The sequence below is a fragment of the Fonsecaea monophora genome, assembly GCF_001642475.1.
Source record: "Fonsecaea monophora strain CBS 269.37 chromosome Unknown Scaff41, whole genome shotgun sequence".
NCBI lineage: Eukaryota > Fungi > Ascomycota > Eurotiomycetes > Chaetothyriales > Herpotrichiellaceae > Fonsecaea > Fonsecaea monophora.
Window position 1 is genome coordinate 1 of NW_019173972.1, and position 21,871 is coordinate 21,871.

The following is a 21,871-nucleotide window of genomic DNA, read 5'->3' on the forward strand; positions in this document are numbered from 1 at the left end:
TGTGTCGGAGGCGGGTGGCCGCGCGCGGTAGCGAGGGGTGGTGGTGCGGCAGGTGCGGAGGTGGAAAAGAGATGGCCCCGGAGATACAACCCCCCTTTGTGGGACGTCGGAAAGAGAATCTACAGAACTGTCGTCCAGGGGAGCAGCCCGGTTCTACGGCAACAGGGACATTCGCGTCGAAGAGGTGCCCATCCCCGAACCGGGGCCGGGAGAATGTCTCGTCGAGGTGGAATGGTGTGGAATCTGTGGGAGTGATTTGCACGAGTATGCTGCCGGTAAGTTTGTGGACTGAGTCTTTGTTTCTTTGGGAGGTGTTTTTTGAATGGAAGAGGAAGAGGTGGTGGTAGTGGTGGTGGTGGTGGCGACGGTGACGGTGACAACGACAACAACAATGACACTCCCCTGCGAATCATATCTCTCTACCCACCTACTAAACACGAATCCAATCGCAGGACCCGTGCTGATGCGCACCGTCGACCCAACCACGGGCGAACCGCGCCCCATCATCTTCGGCCACGAGTTCTGCGGGCGCTTGAAATCCGTGCCCCCTGGCTCCAAGCTCCAGGTCGGGCAGGCCGTCATGGTCGACCCGCACTGCATCTGCCGGACGTGCACGAGCTGCACGGCGGGCGACGACCACATCTGCCACAAACTGGGCTTCATCGGCGGCAGCAGCGGCAAGGGCGGCGGGTTGTCCGAGTACGCCACGGTCGAGGAGGCGCACTGCCTCCCGCTGCCGGACAACGTGAGCCTCGAGTACGCGGCCGTCATCGAGCCGCTGGTCGTGTGCCACCACGCGGCCAAGGCGTCGGGCCTGGACCTGGCGGGGTTGAACGTCCTGATCCTCGGCGGCGGCCCCGTCGGCGCAGCCCTCATGTCCGTGCTGCGCGCCCACCGCGTCAACAAGATCGTGCTGAGCGAGCCCACGGCCAAGCGGAAGGAGCAGGCCAAGGACGTCGTCGACCGGGTCGTCGACCCGCGCTCCGAAAAGGTCGGCGACGTCTGTCGCGAACTGACGGGCGGCAAGGGCGTCGATGTCGTCTTTGACTGTGCGGGCGTGCAGCCCGCGCTGGAGGCCGGGTTCGACGCCTTGAGGTCTGGCGGGACGTTTGTCAATGTCGCTGTGTGGGAGAAACCGGTGAGTTTTTTCTTTCTTTCGACCTCTCCCAGCATACTCCCCCGTATATTTTCTATCCATACACACCATATATGGGGTGTATCAGAAAGAAATGTTTCCCCTTTTGTCCAGAATCCGCGGAACGGAGAGAGAGAGAGAGAGAGAGAGAGAGAGAGAGAGAGAGAGAGAAGGGTTTACTGATCAAACGCAATGACTAACTGGTTCGGTGTGTCAAAGATCCAAATCCAATTCCTGCCCTTCTTCTTCAAGGAGGTCAAGTTCATGAGCTCGTGCTGCTACAACGAGCAGGATTTCAAGGAGGTCATGGAGTTGATGGCCAAAGGCAAGTCTTCCTTACCTCGAACCTTTTACATCTCCCCATCTACACATGGCACATGATGCACTCACTCTCCACATGAAATGGATCATCACACCACCTCCCATCTATCTATACATGCATACATATAATCTCCCCCCCCATGCACCTGCGGCAGAAGTGTCCACTGACTCGAGTACCTACCCACAGGCTCCTTTCAAGGCTACGAGAAAATGGTCACCAGCCGCATCGCCCTCGAGGACACGGGACCCAAGGGGTTCGAGGAACTGGTCAATAACCGGGACGATCAGATCAAGATTCTGATTTCGCCAAAGATTCGGTGAGATTACCAAGAAAGGGAGATGAGGGGGATGTACAGAGAGACAGAGAGAGAGAGAGAGAGAGCTCTATCTTCCTTCCTTCCTTCCCTCCTCAAAGGCCGAGAATCTTCCAACCTAAGTATCTTTCACATAGTATATTCTTATCAATATCAGTATCAATATCCGTATCCACGTCCACATCCAATCTTAGGCCATTCTCAATATTGTAGGTAACAAGGGAGGTAGGGGAGGGAGCAGCATAGAACGCGACATTGATTATTCTTTTCGGTGGTGTATGTGGTCTCTGTTTGGACCTGTATATATATCCTCCGTACTTTTTATCATCAACAGCACCAGCAAACTTACTCCTGGGCCATGCAAGACAAACCTTGACCTAGTTTCGCAGAACCCAACGACGAGAACGACGAGGACCACCATCTCCTGCCGACAACTCAAATACTCGCCCGCCGCGGCGCCATCGCCCTCAACAACTTCTTGCCCTCCTCATCGCCCGCATCGACCCACGCGTCGATGATGCCGTTCAACTGGCCGTCGTTGCGCAACCTGGCGAGAAACTCCTTGGCGTAACTGTACCCGACCTCGTAGATCTCGTCGAACTTTGCAAACTCTAACGTCCCGTACGCTTCGATGGGTGGCCGCATGTATATGCAGCCCGGGGTTGCTTTGGCGCGCTCCAGTGCGTCAACTGAGGAGACGTACGCGAGCCGAGCTTGGATGTCGGACAGGGTGGGTGGATTGGGAATCGACGAGAATGGGTTCCAGCGGTTGAGCAACGACCAAAAGCCCGAGAGGGTGTCGCCGTACTGTTGCGGAGTGTCGTCGTCCACGGCGCCAACGTCGACTGCGAATACAAGGTCGGTCCCCAGAGACTTCATGTGTTGGACGGTGAGGTTGTCGATGTATCCGCCGTCGAGGAGCATGCTGCCCTCATCACATATGGGCGGGATCAACCCAGCGAGGGACATGCTGGCGCGGACATACCTCCACGCATATCCCGAAGTGTGGATCTCGGCTCGCGATTTGCTAATGTTGGTCGTGTTGCAGTAGAATGGCAGCCAAAAGTCTTCAATCTGCGAGTCCCCGAATGCCTTGAATATGCCCCGGTTGAACTCGTGGCCCGTCGTGTATGACGCCGAAGGATAGGTCAAGTCGAGCGCAAATCGCCACATACTGCCCATCCGTCCGGCAAACTTCTTTGCACGTCCGTACATTGGCACCACGTCGGCGTCGCGGGCATAGAGCGCTCCCAAAAATGCACCGATCGAAGTCCCCCCAACAATGTCAATCGGGATGCCGGCCTCTTCCAGAGCCTGGATGACCCCGATGTGGGAAATACCACGCGCACCTCCTCCACCGAGTACCAGCCCAACAGATTTGCCGCAGAGTCGTCTCGCAAGTCGATGCAGGTCGCCTTTGAAAGGGGTGTCGGCAGAGTACAGCGGAGCATGGCGAACTCTACGCGAGGTGTACTTCTGTATCTCTGCTTGAATGACCTGAACACTTTGCTTGATCGCCGAGCCGAACCTTCTAGGAGGAGAGTGAGGCGTGGCCTCCGGGCTCACACGAAATGCCATCTGGATGTGATGATGACCACCGTTGATCCACATGCGGTTGCTCATCCATCTCCTGGTCAAGCCAGGCTGTGAGTATCGGTCGACGTGGAGCAGCACAAGGTCCTTCCGAGCAGTTGTCTTCATTCCCAGAAGGAATCGCTCGTACTCACCAATGTTCGGCGAGCTCTCGGCCAAGCCAACCAGCAGGATGCAGTCTGCTTGGGAGATACAAGTCTGGGTCCAAGGCGCATTGACACTGGTATCTGCAATGTAGAGCACCATGCCGTATTTCTCTTCGAGGTCGGCGAGGTACTGCGACAACTTCAGGCGACCCATTCGGTTAAAGGCATGTCGACCGAGATGGCTCAGAATGATGGCTTGGTTCAGCAGAGTAACGCCACTTGGCACTCCGGTCTGGCTCAAGGCTGCCAGTAAACGATTGCCGAATTCAACGACTGGGACACCGGCGGTAACTGGTAACACTGCGATCGTTCGGAGATTCAGGGTCGATGTGCTCGAGTCACTCAGCGCGGCCCTCTTTCTCTCTTGGCCCTTTTCTGTCAACGGGGCTTCGATAAGCGCTCGCATGCGCTGTGCGATCAACTTGGAAATTTGGATGGTGATATTGGGATGCTCCTGGGCCAGACTGTTAAACAGGCTCCTCGGGAACTTTGCCAGCTCTGTATCACGTATAGCGTGGAGGGTGGCGGGCCTGGTGCCATCCGTCATAACTTCCAACTCGCCGATGCTCTCGCCTTGACCGTATTCGCCGGTCACCCGCATCGTTCCACCCTCAAGCTCGCGCACTGCCCTCAGTCGCCCGTTGAGGACAATGTAGATGGCATCGCTGTCGTCGCCCTGATGATGGATGACCTGGCCAGCATTGACTTGTACCCACTCGAGAGCAAAATCAATGTGCAAGATCAGCCTGGGAAGAAGACTGGTGAGCCGTTTCGCCATCGTCAAGAGGACAATAGGATACTTCTCGGCGACCCTTTCCAACGCAGACCGAGGCAGGAAACCGACATAGACATCTGTTTTCGCGGTCACGTCCGTAAACGATCTGTAGGACGACAATGTCCCAACATAGCCAGCAATGCCGCCAGGTTTTACCAGAAATAACGTCTTTTGCACCATTCTTTTGTTCTCCTTGGGCTGTCCGGGAAAGCCAGCGGTCGACTGGGTCCGGGAAGTGGAGGTTCTAGTTCTTCGCAGCCGTGGAAATGTCTCGTCGCGGGAGCCTCTGCGCGATCGGTGGCGATCGACCGATTCTTGTCTTTCTTCTTTCTCTTCAATGGGGATGCTGACGTCCAAGAACCCGTCGATAACATAGTAGAGACCTGGGTTGCGTTCGCCTTGTTCGACTAAAACAGAGCCTTTGGGGAAAAACACAATCTCGACATCGTCCATCAATTCTTCACTCAAGGTTCGGTTGTTCAGCGAACCACCGACACTGGCAGCCGAAGCCGTTATGGACTCGGACTCGCCATCCGCTGAGCCCTCGTAAGGGTCAATGAAGCCAAAAGCGTTGTTGAAAATGGCCGTCTGGCGTTTCGCATCATACGAGACAAGCCGCGGAGACTGTTCGACCGAGACCGGACCTCCTTTCAAGGCCTGGGTCACTGACTCGCTCAATCCGAGTGCCTTGGCCATGCATTCCAGCACGGACTCACGAAACAAACTGTCTTCATGAACGGAATCCTGTCGATGGGGCATGTCGCTGTGGAACGAAGTCTGGCGAAACGGCGGTTGTTCGCGGTTCCCCATCGGGCTCATATCCAATCTGAGGCCGTCAGGGGCTCCCATACTCGTCCAGTTCGAGGTGGAGCGGAGGTGGAGGCTAGTAGGTCTCTGACTTGGCCTCGATGCGCCATGCAGATCGCCCGAGCTGACATTTCTGTCTCCGATTCCCGGCCGCACAGAATTGGGCGCTGAAGAAGAGGCGGCACCCTTTGCTGCATTGAGCCGGGCGATTGTGGCTGCTTCTCTGCGAAGTCCACTGGAAGACCGGCGTCGACCTGCCGTCGGGTTGTGCAATGCGATCCCCTTCATCCCTTCTTCGGGCCCAATCCTCTCGCGTTCCTTTGCAAATTTGTCCCGCAACCGGTCAAGGGCGTGGCCGCGGATATGGTTGGGCAGATCATAACTGGTGTATTTATTCATCAGCTTCTCGATCTGCAGGACCTCCGAGGTCAGCCCGAGATACTGGTGTGCGGTCGACAGCGTCACTCGGTGCAGCCTTGTCAGTATCACCTGAACTATGTGGGCAGTGGCTTTGGGGTACACTCTAGTCAGGCGTCGAAATGCGCTTGCTGGGATGATGGCTATTGTGGTGTCAACCACCGCCCTCGCCACAATATCAGGGTGCGCAGAAACCGCAGACTTGGGTCTGGCTTGCTTGGTCTTATAGTGGTGTTCATCAAAGGCAGATCCAAGTGTCAAAGGTGGAACACTGGGCAGCCTCGCTTTCTGCGTCTCGCTGAGAGCACCAGCGACGGCCGACCCTGGCGTGGGCGGATCCATGGTTGGGCTGGCAACGTTGGAATCGGGCGTGCGGGTGACATGGTTGGTAAATCGCGTACCATTGGGAATCTGATCGTCATGGCGCAGCTTGACATCTTCGGTGAACAAGGACAAGATGGAGAATAGAGAGGACATTGAGGCACCATTTTTAACTTCGGTCAATAACTGATAGCCCTGATTGCCTTCCCGATATCCTTCGTCTTCGTCGAACAAGTCAATTTGACCAGTGCTGGTGCCTTCGGGTGTGTCTCTTAACGACTTGACAAATATCTGGACCAACCCATCCACCACCAGACAAAACCCTTTCTCTTCCTCGAGCAGCAGTGTCTCCCCCGCAATGAGCTTCCTAGTCTGCATCGTTCGCGTCAACTCGTGAAAGATCGGCCTCTCTAGGTATCCAAACACCTTGATCGCGCTCAGGAATTCGTCGAGGTAGTTGGCCAAGCCCGGTTTCGAGTCCCCATCTTGCGTGTCTGGAAACAAATCGAGCTGGGGCTCTTTTCGCTGCGGCTCTTGAGGCAGGTGTGTATAGTAATTGAGGAAACGGTAGCGGATGAACCAACTGACGGTCGAGAATATTGCAACGAAAATGACGAGTCTGCCAGCTGTTAGTAGACGTCACAGTGAAACAAGTGAGGGGGCAGATCACTTACAGGGTGGTGAAATTCATGGTAAAGGTCAAACTCATTGAGAACAGAGTGAACAACCATGTCGGCAGTGTTATTGTACAGAATCCTATGATCCATAACAACGCATGAGGGAGAAAAGTCACGAGGGAGACGAGTGCAGCACCAAAACCCCTTCCAGGCGAGGTTTGTCCATGTCCCACCGGAGGTTGTGAACTCGCAGCGGAGGCATTCATGATGGCGACTCCGAGCACAAGGACGACTTGAGTCTCGTGGGGGTTTCTGCAAAGTGGGAGGCTAGGCTAGAGGAGCTCAATGGTGAGACTGAGCGATCCGAGGCCAGCCACTGAGCACGTCACGAGGAGCACACATTGCTTCTGGAGCTACTTGCCGGGTGAGTGGAGGCAGTGCTCTTGCATTGCGGACTGGAACCGGGAAAAGAAGTGAGGGTGACGAGAACAAGATGGGTGGTAAGAAAAGGGATCAACGACCATTGTTGATTGAATAAAAACGCACGTGAAATGGAAACGAGGGTTACGAGGGTTTCAAGCTTTTGGCTGCCCGTTGGCGATCCGACTTGTGAGGAACTGGGTGACGATGGGGGTGGGATGGACCGCATGGTGGGTTGGCGCAGGGATGGGATTTGGATGGAAATCGTATCCAGAGGGCCGGTCACGTGAGAGATCATACCTGTTACATAAGCACCGGGGGGTATACAGGTCACCCACAGGTCACCCACAGGTATATAGGGATATATGTGGTATCAGAGGATGTCATACGACGAATTGTGTCGTCCTACACGCTAATCAGAATAAGTACACCGTATGCTGTGATCTGAATGTCTGCTCGATATCCCTGGGAGAAGCATTCTTCCGTTCCTCACTCCATCATCCCCTCTCGTGTACCAGCCTCCCTCCCACCCAGACTCGTTTGATATTCCTCTCGTCGCCATTCCACACCCATTTGGCCACTCGATCCTCCCAGGATTCCCAGCCAAAGATGTCCACCCCTGTGTCGACCCCGCCTCCACTAGCATCAACATCCCCCATCACAATCTCCTGTACGTCCCAGAGCATGCCCTCGTCGAAGCCACCCAGCCTCCCTTCCATCCCCACTACTTTGGCGCCACCCATTGTGGCCAACCACAGTCCTTCTGCCACGCTGAGGTTGTACTTGCTGTCACCACCATTCAAGAATCCAACGTGTCGGCTCACAATGCAAGCGTTCCGCACCGCATCAAGTATGCTGGGGCTATACCCGCCGCTGATATCTGTGCCCAAGCCCACTTCGATCCCTTCATCCAGCAACGCCCGCACCGGGCACAATCCACTCCCCAGTGCACTATTGCTCGCGGGACAATGACTGATCTTGGTTTTCCTCTGCCTGACCAGTTGCATCTCTTCCTGGCTGAGGTGTACTGCGTGCGCCAGGATCGTTCGTGGTGTCAGCAAGCCATGATGGTCATAGACCCCTGCATAACTCGACTGGTCGGGAAACAACTCCTGGACCCATTTCACTTCGTTCAGGTTCTCTGAGATGTGCGTCTGCACTCTGAGATCTTCTTCCTTGGCTAATGTGCCTAGTTGGGATAGTGTTTCGGGCAGACAGCTGGGGGCAAACCTCGGAGTGATGATGTGAGCCACGAGCTCTCCTGAGGGGTCCAGGGATCTGCAATATTCGATGCTGGCTTTCGTGTTTGCTATCGTCTGCTCGGTGCTCTCGTCTCTGTAATAGTCCGGACACGTCTCGGGTCGATCCATGCACACTCGCCCAATATACGCCCTTTGACCCTTCTTGAACGTAACATCGGCCAGAAGATTCGTCGCCTCAACGTGAATAGTGGCATAGTATGACGCGGTTGTCGTCCCGAGAGAGAGAGTCTTGGACACCACCCGGTTGTAGACAGCTTTGGCGCGAGCGAGGGGATCGGGTGGCTCAATGGAATCTTTGTACATGGGAGATTTGTCGGTGCCGAGCGAGGATTCCAGCGGGAACGTGTATGTGGTCAACCAATCCAGGAGAGTCGACTTTCCGAATATGCCAATGTTGGGATATTGCGAAGCGTGTATATGGGTATCTGTATGTAGCACTTTGGTCAGCCTTGTTCCGCGAACAATTCTTCGCTCGTTGTGTTTGTCGCCAAATAAGCACAGATGCTGGACCAGCAAAGGTGTTTCGTGTCGTCCGAATCATGACCTACCAATAAAACCAGGAAAGAAGAATCCATCATCCCCAGCAGTGACCACGGGCGCCTCGACGCCGAACTTGCTAATCGCGTCGTTTGGCCCGTTCACAGTCCAGTCCGCCTTTTCAATCACGCCTCTGCCATCTTTCCTGTCCACCAGCACGGCGCCCGTCCGTATCAGCAGCTCATCAGGCTTCGGGGTGGAGATGAAGCGGCCAAAATAAATACGTTGCTGGGTCATCTTTGCTGGTCTATTTGCGAGTATCTAGTCCGGGGACGAGAAAGAGTCTATTCTTCCGAGAAATGTGGCGGCATCTAAATAGAGGAGAAAAGGAAGGATGCAAACAGCAACGAAAACAAATCACCCTGGCCCTCTTTCACCGTGGCATTGAGCAAGAGGCCTTATCAGGAATACGAAGAGACGGAGAAGCAAGCAAGAAAAAAGAGTGGCCACCAGTGGTTCAGAGAAGACGAGGGTGGGCAGCCAATCGGCGTCGTGTTGATGTCACTCAGTGGCCGTCGGCGCATCCCGACATGTGCTGCAATTGGCATGTGTAACCTGGCACCCTGGCACCCTGGCACCCTGGCACCCTGGCCCCCTGGTCAGTGGGTGGCCACTACGATATCATCCTATTACGGAGTACATCTTCACTGATGGAGGATACGAAAAAAGACACAGAGGTCGAGTTTAACGATTGAATTAATAACGGGGGGTGCCTCTCCTTATATGAGTTACCGCCACGGTCTTCGCTTTCACTCATCGTCGTCGCTATCCACAATAAACCCTCCCCGAACCATAGGCCGTCGTCTCGCTGTCGGTATTATCTCTTCATCGTCATCACTCAATTCTACCTCCGCTTGGAATGTTTTGCTGCCGGTTTCGACAGCTGCGCGTGGCTGGTCAAGCTCGCGGAGCTTCATCTGTCCATCGCCCGCTTCAATATTCGCTTGAGCGCTTTGTGAGGACATTGGAGTATCGCCATCGTCCTCTTCCTCATCCTCACTATCCCACACCCGCCGCTGCTGCGATGAGGCTGGCTCGGTGTGGTGGTCATCGGTGTCAGTCATAAGCAGATCGTCGTCACTCTCTCGATCTTCCTCTGTCTGAGCAGCATGCTGCTTCTTGGCTCTCTTCGTCGCCTTCGGTCGCTGCTCACTGATACCCAGGCTGGTCTGGTTTTGAAGCTCATTGCGAATCTTTTCCGCATACTTCGTTCGCATCTGCTCCTCCCTCTCGAAGAAGAGCCGGTCCTTCTCTGCATCGGATTCATCGTCACTGTCCCTGATGTAAGCTTCACTCTTGATTTTGCGTCGCCTGTCCAATGCAGCTGCTTTTCGTGCGGCTCTTCTTTGGGCCGCAAGTTCCTCGTCAATGTCATCCTCTCCATCGTCATCTTCGCCTCGCTTCCTTTTGCGCTTCGCCCGGAGTTCGGCAATGGCGTCCTTGGATTTCTTCTTGCGCGGATTGTCCGGGAACAGAAAGTCCTCTTCACCTTCAGAGTCGTCAATGAATGCGTCGCGTGGCGCTTCGTCCCCATCATCTCGGTCTGGCTTCTCTTTGTTTCTTGCACGACGGATCATGTCTTCGGCGTCTTCATTCTCGTCTTCCCCTTGCCACGGCGTCTGTTCGTACTGTTCGACTGCCGCCTTGTGATCTGAAAGCTGTCCAGCGGATACTTGTCCTGGGATGATCCACGTCGCTCCAAGCACGTCTTCATCTCCGAGCATTTCAAAGCCAACCAAACGCATCAGCAACTTGAGTCTTCCGTTCTTGAACATTGCCATTTTGATGTCCTCCGAGGAAGCGTGCACAGTGATGTACGATGGTTCCCCGACATCAACGTTTTCCGGGGGTTCCTCTCCATCCCTTTGTGCGGCCTCGGTGATTCCCAGTCTCCGTGCTTCGGCTTCGGCTTCCCAGGCATGTCGTTCATCAAATGCGTTTCCCAGTGTTGTCTTGACCCATCGCACAAGATCTGCCTTGCCGTCTTTCAGCAGGACTGTGACGACAATCCCGATCTGTTCCTTGACATCTCTTCCGGGCGCTGGCCTGATTTCTAGTTCTGCAGGCGCACGAGTGGTTGCGATTGTCTGTTTCTCCTGACCGTATTCGAGATAGTACAGTGTCGAGTTGATTTTACTGAATAGCATTTCCACTATCAGCTCGGGTCGCTGATCGATCTTCTTGAACATCTTCTTGAACACTTGTCTGGCAAATTCCGACCATTCTCTGTACATTGCATGTCTCCTATCGAGGCCATCCGGTCCGTTGATCATCTTGTTGAAAAGGGCGATGATGTCGATACGATAAAGGAGGACAGCCAAGTCCTGCTTGAACGCGACTCGATAGAAGAATCGATGGGCACGTTTGAGTTGTTCAACGCTGAGATCTCGGTATAAGGTTGTAAGAGAGACAAAGGTGTTGACAGAGTTTTGTGTCGAGAACTTTGCCGCGAATCGATTGAAATCGAACTTTCGTTCCTTGGAGACTTGAACCACGTCGGCGATATCTTCATTCTCAGACACCTCGTCATCTGCAGCAGGATCGTCACCCGGTTGAGCAAGTCTTCTCCTCTCGTCCTGACGCTTCTTCTTCGCCCTGCGACGAGACCGTATCTGCAGGTCGACGTTCTCCTTCGAGTATCTCTCCAGCATGCGTAAAAAGACGTGCGAGAGCTCCGTGCAAGCGTCGAGATAGCCAAAGCCCTGATCCTTGTAGCCTTTCAGGATCTCCACGACTCGATCATGCGTCGTTTCCTCGTAAAAGATTCGGTTTTGGATGTTGTCCGCAATTTCTTGATCCTCTTCCAACGGGCTCTGTGTCATCTCTTGTACCGTAAGCAAAACCTGAGTGAAGCATCGCATGCAGGCATTCAAGTCCTGCCACTCTTTGTTGTCCAAGGACACTTGCATGAAGCGATTCAGCATGATGAAAGTTTCTTGATTGAGAACAGCGGCAACAATCGAATAGCTCTCATCGGTAAAGTCATCTCGCACTTTGTCTGGCTTGACCTCCTTCTTCTGCGTCTCTCGTCGGATACGCTCGGCTTCGAGAAACCATGCCACTGCATAGAAAAACTGGCGATAGTTGACATCGACCAGCCGTTCTGCCTCTCGCTCGATGGCTTTGCGCAGATGCGTAAAGAATGGATTAAATCCAGAATCGAGGAACTCCTCGACGAAGTTTCGTAGCTTCTCGGCCGCTGGGTCAGTGAGATAAGTAGTGCGGTCGAAATCGTGGATTGTGTGGTCGATATCTCTGCGTTTCTGTTGAGGCTTATTCCATTTCTTGGACTTGTCCATGTTCAACAGCGCCTGCTGATCGTTTCGGAGATTGTCCTGGCCCGAGACAGCCGACATCTTTTCCCCCTCCCGTTTTACCCATATCATGGTTCCGAAGCGTCCATGTCTGCTCCACTGATGCTTCTTCGCGTCTCGATTCTTGCTCTCCTCCACAGCGAGAGCGGCCCCCAGGTCCGTGATGCCCTGACTCTTCCTCTCTTGCTGTGTCATCCACAGTCTTCGCGGGTCGACACCTTTGATCAAGTTGAAGAGTATGTCCAACACAATAACATCCTGCAAGTTGAAATCATCTCCCATATTTGAGCAGATGGTCAGAAGCAGAGCAAAAACATCTTGGTCTCTGAACGCCTCTATGGTCGCCGATCGGGAGACTTCTGAATCCAAGCCCTGGCTAGGTAAATTGGGAATCTGTTGAATCACGGCGATGTTTCGAAAGAAGTAGAGCATAAGCTTGAGTATACCTTCGTCTCGGCTCGTTCTCTCATCTCTGGCCACGGCTATCGAGGGTAAGCCAATGCGCACTACCTGGCGGAGGATATTGCTAGTATCGCAGCCCAGGACGGCAGCCTTGTATACGACTTGTGCTTGCTGAATGTATGGCGTGTGTCGGTGATGGTTAACGGTCATTTCTCCTGCAGTCTCCAGTGGCCATGTTAACGGCACCAGTACTTCCAAGCATGCCAGCGCAACGCGAGCCTTCAGCTTGTTCTCCTTGCCGTCTTCGGGCCACGAGGCGAGAATGGGTATCAGGTCTCCCCCGACAAGCTTGGCTTCTGCTAGACATCTCGCGACATCGAGGCGGTTGTTCTTCTCGTCGTACAGCTTCAGCCACCGCTTGAGATCTCGAAGACAGGCAAGCGCGTCGTCACCGAGGACGTAGCGGCCATCGTCGTCTGTACTACTCCCACCAAGCTAGCGTACGTTAGAATATTCAGTGTTAACCAAGGCGAAGAGACACATACTGCGTTAACCAGACTGTAGACATAGGCCCGAACTTCAGGATGAACGGTCTGGGCCTTGGTGAAAGGATTGCTGTCGTCGATATAGTCCATATCGTCTAGTCATTACCGTCATTGTCGAGAAATCAGGAAGTTGACGACAGCGAAGAGGCAGGTGTTGGAAAGACACGCGTAGCGACGCGTGCCCAGGACGCGTTAAGGCATTCGGGCGGACCACGCAGCCCCCATGGTGCACGTTTTCGCCTCTTATCGGTGAGCCTCGGTTTTCGATAAGGGCGAGTGGGAACCTTGGCGGGCGCTTCAAGGAGAAATCCCGGCGTTTCTAGACCTTTTGAAGCACAAGCGGGCGCATTCGAGTCGAGAGATTCCTCAACTCGTATAGGTAGACTGCCAACAGCTTCTCCCCAATGGCTTCGTTGTCGAGATTTTCCTCCCGACTGATGGCTCCTTCAAAGTCGCAAGTTGCCTCGCAGAGGCTCGCCTCACTCAACCGCCAGTTCTCTTCCACGCCCTCATTGGGCTTCGAAGTGAAGAAGCTTGGTGTTGTTGGTGCTGGTCAAATGGTATGCTTTTGTCATAGGTGAAATTGTGAACTTCATGTCCAGCTTCTAACAACGAACAGGGTCTAGGAATTGCACTTGTCGCAGCTCAAAAAGCCCAAGTCCCAGTCACGCTTGTGGACACCTCCCAACAGTCGCTCGACCGCGGCCTCGCATTCGCCGACAAGCTCCTCGCAAAGGATGTCTCGAAGCAAAAGATCACCGAAGAGATCGCAAAGGCTACAAGAGAGAGGTTAAGGCCCACCACAAAGATATCGGACCTGTCCGACGTGGACATGGTCATCGAAGCCGTCCCCGAGATCCCGTCGTTGAAGGAAAAAATCTTTGCTGAACTCGCCGAGACATGTCCCAAACATGCCATCCTGGCCACAAACACGTCGAGTATCAGCATCACCAGGATCGCGCGCGCGACCACAAAGGACCCCACCGATACCTCTGCGTCGTCGCGGGTTGTGTCGACGCATTTCATGAACCCAGTGCCGGTCCAGAAGGGCGTGGAGATCATTTCCGGCCTGCAGACCTCTCCCGAGACGCTCGCGACGGCCGTCGCATTCTGCGAGAAGATGGGCAAAATCTGCTCTGTCTCAGCCGATATCCCGGGGTTCCTCGCCAACAGGATCCTGATGCCCTACATCAACGAAGCGATCATCTGCTTGGAGACCGGGGTGGGCAAGAAGGAGGACATCGACAGCATCATGAAGAACGGGACCAATGTGCCAATGGGCCCGCTCACGCTGGCAGATTTCATCGGCCTGGACACTTGTCTGGCCATCATGGAGACGTTACATGCCGGTCTGGGCGATAGCAAATACAGGCCCAGCGTGCTGCTAAGGCAGTATGTGGATGCTGGCTGGCTGGGCAAGAAGAGCGGCAGGGGTTTCTACGAGTATAAGTGAGCCGCCCGATTGCCACCAGGCCCGTTGGATATACAGCACTCAAGATGGCGGGTGCTTTGGCGGCATATTTCTGTATAGCAATGGGCCATTCCCCTCTGCTAGACGTGCGGATTACGTCGGAGGTATAAAGAAAAGCCCACTACGGTCAATGATCAATCAAAAATCAAATGTATTCATAATGAACCCAGACTGAATCTTGTCAGTCTTTTTTTTTGGTCCTTGTGGAGATCCTCTCGTTGCTTGTTTTCCCCCAAGAGCCAGCCAAATGTTGAACCGTACCAGAACCAACAAAACTCTAAAGAGACCAGTGTATCCCGGACCAAATCGTTTCCTCGATCACGTTCTAATCATCCACCCATACTTCTGAGAAACCTGCACTTGACCGAAACCGTTCGTGCTATGTAAACTTTCTCCTGGGGACTTGGGTGGCCTCGTCGAGACTACCACTACCCACCTTCTCCGCACCGGTCAAGCGGGCGTTGAACTCGTCGAGACGGTCCAGGGGCAGGTTGAGGAAGAGATGCTTGTTCTTCCAGCGCACCTCGCTATCGATGAACTCCTGGACGGCGCGTCCGCCGGGCGGCGGGGGCGGCTCGGTAATCTTTGTGATGAGGTAGGCGGTGCTGGCTTCGGCGATGCCGTAGATGAGCACTCCCAGCAGGGGCACCTTGACCATGACGGCGAAGGCGGCGGAGAAGCCGAACAGCACGCCGCTGCGGTCGAGGAACCAGATCTTCTTCTGCTGCGGGGTGAAGCGGATGCGGAGGAAGTAAGGCTCCAGCAGGCGCGACATGAGGCTGCGGCTCGAGAAGTACGTTTGCAAAAAGTGCACCATGTAGTGCTTCGGGAGGACCAGGCCGGACGCGAAGACGATGCCCGCCGGCACGGGCCCGACGGCCTTGTTGAACGTGTAGAACGACGCCGCGGGGAGGACGAAACGGCCTACCCCGGGCAGGAACGTGAGGGAGTAGATGGCCAGTGAGATCGCGGCTCGTCGGCCGTACTTGGTGAAGAAGATGATGACTCCATCGACCGGGGACCGCCGTTCCTTCTTCTCCCGCTCGCCATGCGTCGAGTACATCTTGAGGGTTGGATAGTACATACCCCGCAAGGTCGCCGGGTCGTCGGACTTGTGCTTCTGCACGTACGTCGTGTCCACCCACTTCAGGGACTCCATGAACAGGTTGTCCAGCGTCGGGGTCACGGAGCCCATGATCATCATCAGACCGAAAGGGATCTGAAGCACCGATCGTGAGATGAAGTCCAGGCCCGAGATGACCTTGTCGTCCCAGGTCTCATGGTCGAGGTTGACGAATATGGACGTGATCCAGATCAAGATTTTGACGAGATAGATGGGAATGTTGAGGATGATGCGGATGGCGAGGCCCGCGCAGACGGCGATGGCGGCTTGTCGATAGTGTGCGGTGGTGAAGAGCTCCGGGTTTTGGAGAGCTCGATGGGCGCCTACAAAGGTGAGTTGCGCGCCGCGGAGGATCGCATTGGGGTCAAAGTTGGACATGATGCGGAGCGAGTTGAGTGAGAGTCCAGCCCAGAGGATGCGTCTCCGGGTAAATTAGAGTCTCAACGACACGACGAGGAGTGGGAACAAAAGAGTGTCCAGGTGCAGGTGGTGGTGATGGTGATTAATGCTGGAAGAGTTTCGTCAGTGGCGCAGTTGTCGACGAGGCTGGGGCTTGGCACACAGCCAAATGTGGATTCCCAGGCAAGGCTGCGTCAAAAAAGGAGGCATTGGAGGGAATTTCTCACTGGGTTCACCATCGTCTGTTCTATGAAAATGCATTTAATCAAAATACTACCTCGTCAACCCAGATCTGCGGGAGAAGGGTTCGACCCAGAGCCCCTCTATAGTCTAACAACTGCAATTATCCGCTTCCACCTCGCTCATTTCTCATCCTCTATTGTAGATCATATTTTGTGAGTTTGACTCCATCTCCACTGAAACGGTTGGAGCCCTCACCATTATCTACTGATACTGATAATTCTCATCATCATCTTCGTCCTCCATGTGCGTGGCGAATGTCGCATCCTCGGTATCGCCGTATAAACCCTCGTCGTCCTCCTCTTCGTCTTCGGGATAGTGTTCTTCTTCTTCTTCCCCCCAATTCTCGTCTCCTTCGCCCATGGCTGCTTGATGATTAACACTGGTGTCGTGCTCGCCGTATGCTCCTGCGAAACGGCTGCCACCCGCGACGGGTTCTTGCGGGTGATTGGTAGCCATGGGCTGGGAACCCTGGCTACCGGCGCTGTTGGCGTTGCTGAACTGGCTAAAGAATGAATTCGAGCGACTCGCAATAGATGGTGAAGAGCTGTTGCCGAACTTACTCGAAGGCGCAAGCCCACGTGTTGAGCCCCCACCGATTGAGCCCATGTCGTCCTGTCCCGATCCCTCGCTCGTGAGAGAAGATCCAGTTTGGTTGCCAAAAGAGAAGCTTGAATACTGGGGACTCTGCACCGACGTGTTCATGGTGGGCGCCATGGTAGGCTGGGTTCGAGTCGACTGTGGCGGGAACCGCGAGCTGTTAATGGAACCTGTCATGAGACGTTGGGATCTGGGCGTAGGAGGGATCGCTCGCAGCGAGCCTGGGGGGGTTGGTCCGACAGAACCAGGTGTGAGTGGGGGAGCACTCTGCCCGCTTGCAATGGAGGATGTCGTGCTAGTCTGGCCTCTGGTCGAAGGGGTCATGGCACGCCCCGAGGATGACGGTGATGATCCATGCGGGCGGGATGAGGGCGGCGCTGGCTGAAGGCCAGGAGGGTGTGCTGGAGCAGAAGTTCCCGCTTGCCAATTTGTCTGTGTTTGGAACCTGATATTATCGGCCGGGGTACCGGTGGAGGCTCTTACGTTTGGGTGCAACTGGGGAGTCGGCATATGGCTTGTAGAAGCTGGAGCGTGGGAAGTCATGGTATCGAATGACCGGATTTATTGATTCTGGATGAAGTTGGCGCCCTTGATTCACTAAATATCTCAGAGGGGGTTGTAATATTTGGTGGCAGACTTGATGGGAAGGCTATCGATTCGAACTTTTAAAAGAAAGATTATATTTCGTATCCGTTTCTGTAATGCTTCATTAGGCTGGCCAACACCTCAACAAGGGAGGTTCTATTATCGGGCACGTCCAGATCAGGAAAAGCCGTCGAACGGCACAACGACGTTGAGACGGTGAATTTTTCCGCTGACGGCCTAAAAGCCCTGTCGGATCAAAGCACCTCATGTTGTACTGCACATTTGCGGGGGATGTGGAGTGTTTGGTGTGGCTGGGGACCATATCCTGGCTCCTGAGGTTCGATGCTGACGGCAAGGATGACCCCTATCCTTCTCACCTCATGTGGACGATGACACCGTACTTCCTTCAGGATGGCCTTTGTCCACATTAGTACGGTGAAGATCGGGCCAGGTCTTGACCTGATGGTCACGGTGCACTATTTCATTGGATTGATTCTGGATTAATACACCCGTCGATGGTTATACAAGCGGGCTATGACTGAACGGTAAGCAGTTGATGCCAATGGTCATACCGTATACAAGTCTATTAAAGGGCCCACCCGAGCTACTTTCTTTAGTCTGCTTCCTTTGACCTGTTTTTGCGCAGTACGAGGTATGTATCCAGCGCGCTTTGACGATAATTTGTTTGGACTGCGTCCGACTTTTCCACCGAAGAAGTGGCCTTGTTACCCTCGGGCTTTCAACTTGACCTTGGTATTATTGGACAGCTAATCTCCGTTCGAGATGGAAGATAAAGGGCTGACATGTCTACTTGTCCGCAGGGGGGAAAACCGCAGGGTTCTGGATTGGGGGCTCGGCTATCTGACAACCTTGGTGATCCTGCTCAGGATCCAGGACATCTCATCTTTGTCAACAAATTCGCTCAAAATAGCCCTACATCCGGGTCTAGGCTTCGAGGTAGTATGCTCCAGGTCCGCCGATGCCACTGTACCTCGAACATGCGATGAGGTTTGGTCAAGAGTCATATACGGGTCGGATAAGAGGACATGTTGCATCCTAATCTCCTGGCTCTTTCTTGCCTGGACATTCGCCCAATCCGTCATTCAGCATATAGGCCATCACAAACGGTCTGAGATTAGGAACAAAAAAAAAAAAGGATAGACATGCCAATGCACCGCGATGGTTCATCATCTGCTTCCTCAAAAGAAGTGAGTTGTAGTTGTAGGCCCCTGAGAGTGGTATTTACATACACATCCTCCTATCCCACTACGCCATCACGTCTTTTCTAAGGGGTCCGACCAATATACATTCTGCATTTTGTCAACCATCTGATGTGCAATGACTCAACGACAACGAGCACACGACGCACTTACAGACAGATACCTACTACATTATATGGTCGCATGAATCTCACATTTCGCCGAAGTCGGAGCCTTGTTTCTCCGAGGCTCCGACTCCCCCCTGCCAAGCATTTCCAACTTTGAACTTTCCCTTCTTCCCCATTCTTGCCTTCCTCATTCTTCATTCTCCGCACCGGGTTCGGCTGTGTGTATTTGTCTACTCCTCACCTCACCCCGAGCTGTCCCCTATTGTATACCTAGGTATGGACGAGATGTGGATGGGACTGGAGACGAGACATGGTTTTTTCTCGGCTAATGACAAAGTGGATTTTTTGCGAGCTGTGTACATAACTTTTTACTTTTTTTCCTCCCGGTAATTCCCAGCTAAAGGTACATATCTATCTATCTATCTATCTATCTGTTGCGCTCCGTGCCACACGCTGTCACGGATTGTTTAGGTAAAAAAGCAATAAGATCTTCGATTTCACCTCGTGGGCCTAGACACCTTTCGTGACCAGAGGACAGAGTGACACAGATCCATATTCGATCCATCATGGCGTCGCAATATCTGGGAAACATGTTCTCGCTGGAGGGGAAGACAGCCATCATGACGGGAGCAACAGGTATATAATAACACTCCCCCGCCTCCCTCCAGCTATAGCCAATCAAGTCCTTTGTTCAGCATGTTGCGACTCACTCACTCACTCTCTCACAACGACCAGGTGGCCTGGGCTCGGCACAGGCAACCGCCCTGGCCCAAGCGGGCGTGTCGACCATCGTCTCGATCGAAGCGCCCAACGACCCGCAGTCGGCAGATCTGAAAGCCAAGGTCGAAGGCGTCGGCAAGAAACTGGTAGCTTTCCACTGCGACCTGCGCAACCCCAAGAGCCTGCGCGAGTGCTACGCGTCGATATGGCAGGCCGGGATTGTGCCGGACATTCTGATCAACTGCGCGGGCGTGATGCGGCGGAATCTCTGCGAGAATGCGACCGACGATGAGATTGATTTGGTGAGTAGAATTCAGGTTTTTTTTCCCCCAACGACAACAACAACAACACAATTCGTGTTCCAAAAAGAAACCAAAAAACTGACATCCTTCCTTTTTTTTACCTCTGTTGTGTGTAGCTGGTCGAAGTCAACATCAAATCCTACTACATCTCGATGCAAGAGTTCGGGCGCAAGCTCTTCTCTCTCAACCGGCCAGGAAAAATCGTCAACATCGCCTCCGTCACCTCGTACCAAGCCGGGTTCAACACGAGCGTCTACTCGAGCACAAAGGGCGCTGTGCTGCAGATGACAAAGGCCTTTAGCAACGAGTGGGCCGGCAAGGGCATCCAGGTCAACTGCATCGCCCCCGGCTTCATGCGCACGTCCATGACGGCCCAGTACCAGGACGACCAGAAGATGGTCGACTACCTCATGATGCGGGTGCCGATGCAGAGATGGGGCGAGCCACAAGATCTGGTCCCCGCTATGCTCTTCCTCGTCGCTCCGGGGAATACTTTCACCTCGGGGGCCTGTCTGATTGTGGACGGCGGATACTGCGGCAAGTAGTTCTTAGGAGGAGTGGTAGCTGGGGCCGAACAGTGCTCGAGAGGGGTGGTAGCCTTGGGCGGTAGATGGGACTGTTGTAGCCGAATAAATAGATCGATTGTAATTCCGCCCACCCGCTTCCTGGCCATGCATCGTCAATCCAGTATTGTCCTTGCGCCATATGCTGAGGTCATTGGGTCAGATCATAGCATTTTATCCAAACTCTGCAAAATGCACCAATATTTTCCCGCTCATCGTACACGTCTCTGAAAGCGGAGACATATCAAACCCGATGACAATCCCGAAGCAAAAAGTTGGCTACGCCAATCAAAACACCATATTGAAAACCCAGGTCCAGTGCCTTTGTGCAACGTTTCATGTTTCTCGTTATATGCGATGCGACGTAGGTGCTTAGACCTCTGTCACTGTTGTAACAGAACTGTGATTAGGTTCTTTTAGACTTGAAAGTCGAGGTTCATAATACCCTCATACGGGCTTCAGAGTGGCACACATCACATCACTTGCACCGGTAAGAGATGAGGTGTTCGGCCGTCGTCCGCGTCAGTTCCCGCCAGATGCGAGCTCCATAGTCGGCCAAGAGCGATGGTTCATTTCCCTTCGCCACTGCGCGGACAAGACCACGCGATCCATCGCCGCGTTTTGGTCGCACGGCCGGACTGTGGGAGGAGGCCTGGGATCGCGTCCAGCCTTCGGATTCCAGACTCAGAAAGGCGTGCATGTCGTTGCTCGTCCGGACCATGTGGACGTTTGGGTCTGATTCATGGGGCTCTCCACACGGCACAGCGACGGGATGTTTTGACGCTTGTGATATGTTTGAAGTTGGTGAAAAGGGACACAGGACTTGGTCTCTCTTTGGCGATTGGCGATACTGGGAGAGATGTTCAAAGCTCTCGGGCGTAGCTACCATTATTACGGCACCAGCATTGTCAGGGCTGGCTTGGTGTCTGGTCTGCTCAGTGCTGTGGCACGCATTGAAGCTCGGAGAGCTGTCACGATGGCCAGGGAGGATTTCCAAAGCACTGTCGAGACGCCAAACACGGCAGCTGAATTTGTTGACGTTGGAATGCTGGCGAAGGATGCGCGCTGTGTCGTGGCGAAAATAGAGTCGCGGTTTCCATCCGCAGAGGAGTTGGAGGCGTCGGCACTGTTCACATCTCGGCCGTACCTCATCGCATTTGACCTGAGAGGAGGATTGTATCAGTTGGGTTGAATGTGATGAGCGTCAAATCATGATCGGTTGGCATAGAGGAGAGGAGGAGGATGGTGATTGTCACAGCATCATGCACCATGACCCGCGTACCTTGCGGTCCCGACACGTTTGGCATCCTGTCCTCGTCCTGTTGTGCGGATGTGATGGAGAGTGTTTCCTCGAGCAGGAGTCCTGCAGCTGTTGGTCCCGAGATGGCGACAGTCTGGTCCCAAGGCTCATCATCCTGGGTCGTGACGATAGCAGGCAAGGAGAAGCAAGCACTCGATGATGATGCCTGATTGCTTTCCTCGCGAATGCAAGGACCGGTACTCGCAGGTTACCTGTGGAACGGTAGTCCGTAGGAAAACTCTGGGAAGAGCAGAAGATGGTACATTCTTTGCTCTGTACTTGGCGGTCACAACTTATCAAGGGGTAAGAATTCTG

The 21,871-nt window shown here is 54.0% G+C and overlaps 8 protein-coding genes across 8 annotated transcripts; 2 read left to right on the top strand and 6 right to left on the bottom strand.

Annotated features, from left to right (window-relative positions):
• Positions 1-2,205: 2,205 nt before the first annotated feature.
• On the bottom strand, positions 2,206-6,538 carry AYO21_06079 (hypothetical protein; the record flags this gene model as incomplete). The annotated part of the gene is made up of 2 exons (XM_022656043.1): positions 2,206-6,448; positions 6,504-6,538. The coding sequence occupies 2 exons, from the start codon at positions 6,536-6,538 to the stop codon at positions 2,206-2,208; spliced, it is 4,278 nt and encodes a 1,425-aa protein (XP_022511563.1).
• An 825-nt stretch (positions 6,539-7,363) lies between these two features.
• Positions 7,364-8,902, bottom strand: AYO21_06080 (hypothetical protein; the record flags this gene model as incomplete). Its single annotated transcript, XM_022656044.1, has 2 exons — positions 7,364-8,553; positions 8,677-8,902. 2 exons carry the CDS (start codon positions 8,900-8,902, stop codon positions 7,364-7,366), a joined length of 1,416 nt encoding a protein of 471 aa, XP_022511564.1.
• A 512-nt stretch (positions 8,903-9,414) lies between these two features.
• Positions 9,415-13,016, bottom strand: AYO21_06081 (hypothetical protein; the record flags this gene model as incomplete). Its single annotated transcript, XM_022656045.1, has 2 exons — positions 9,415-12,876; positions 12,927-13,016. The coding sequence occupies 2 exons, from the start codon at positions 13,014-13,016 to the stop codon at positions 9,415-9,417; spliced, it is 3,552 nt and encodes a 1,183-aa protein (XP_022511565.1).
• A 314-nt stretch (positions 13,017-13,330) lies between these two features.
• Positions 13,331-14,379, top strand: AYO21_06082 (hypothetical protein; the record flags this gene model as incomplete). The annotated part of the gene is made up of 2 exons (XM_022656046.1): positions 13,331-13,486; positions 13,546-14,379. 2 exons carry the CDS (start codon positions 13,331-13,333, stop codon positions 14,377-14,379), a joined length of 990 nt encoding a protein of 329 aa, XP_022511566.1.
• Positions 14,380-14,776: 397 nt separating this feature from the next.
• AYO21_06083 (hypothetical protein) lies at positions 14,777-15,898 on the bottom strand (the record flags this gene model as incomplete). Its single annotated transcript, XM_022656047.1, has 1 exon — positions 14,777-15,898. One exon carries the CDS (start codon positions 15,896-15,898, stop codon positions 14,777-14,779), a length of 1,122 nt encoding a protein of 373 aa, XP_022511567.1.
• A 465-nt stretch (positions 15,899-16,363) lies between these two features.
• On the bottom strand, positions 16,364-17,302 carry AYO21_06084 (hypothetical protein; the record flags this gene model as incomplete). The annotated part of the gene is made up of 1 exon (XM_022656048.1): positions 16,364-17,302. The coding sequence occupies one exon, from the start codon at positions 17,300-17,302 to the stop codon at positions 16,364-16,366; it is 939 nt and encodes a 312-aa protein (XP_022511568.1).
• A 1,935-nt stretch (positions 17,303-19,237) lies between these two features.
• AYO21_06085 (hypothetical protein) lies at positions 19,238-20,238 on the top strand (the record flags this gene model as incomplete). Its single annotated transcript, XM_022656049.1, has 3 exons — positions 19,238-19,307; positions 19,407-19,693; positions 19,810-20,238. 3 exons carry the CDS (start codon positions 19,238-19,240, stop codon positions 20,236-20,238), a joined length of 786 nt encoding a protein of 261 aa, XP_022511569.1.
• Positions 20,239-20,734: 496 nt separating this feature from the next.
• AYO21_06086 (hypothetical protein) lies at positions 20,735-21,408 on the bottom strand (the record flags this gene model as incomplete). The annotated part of the gene is made up of 2 exons (XM_022656050.1): positions 20,735-21,106; positions 21,157-21,408. The coding sequence occupies 2 exons, from the start codon at positions 21,406-21,408 to the stop codon at positions 20,735-20,737; spliced, it is 624 nt and encodes a 207-aa protein (XP_022511570.1).
• Positions 21,409-21,871: the final 463 nt, after the last annotated feature.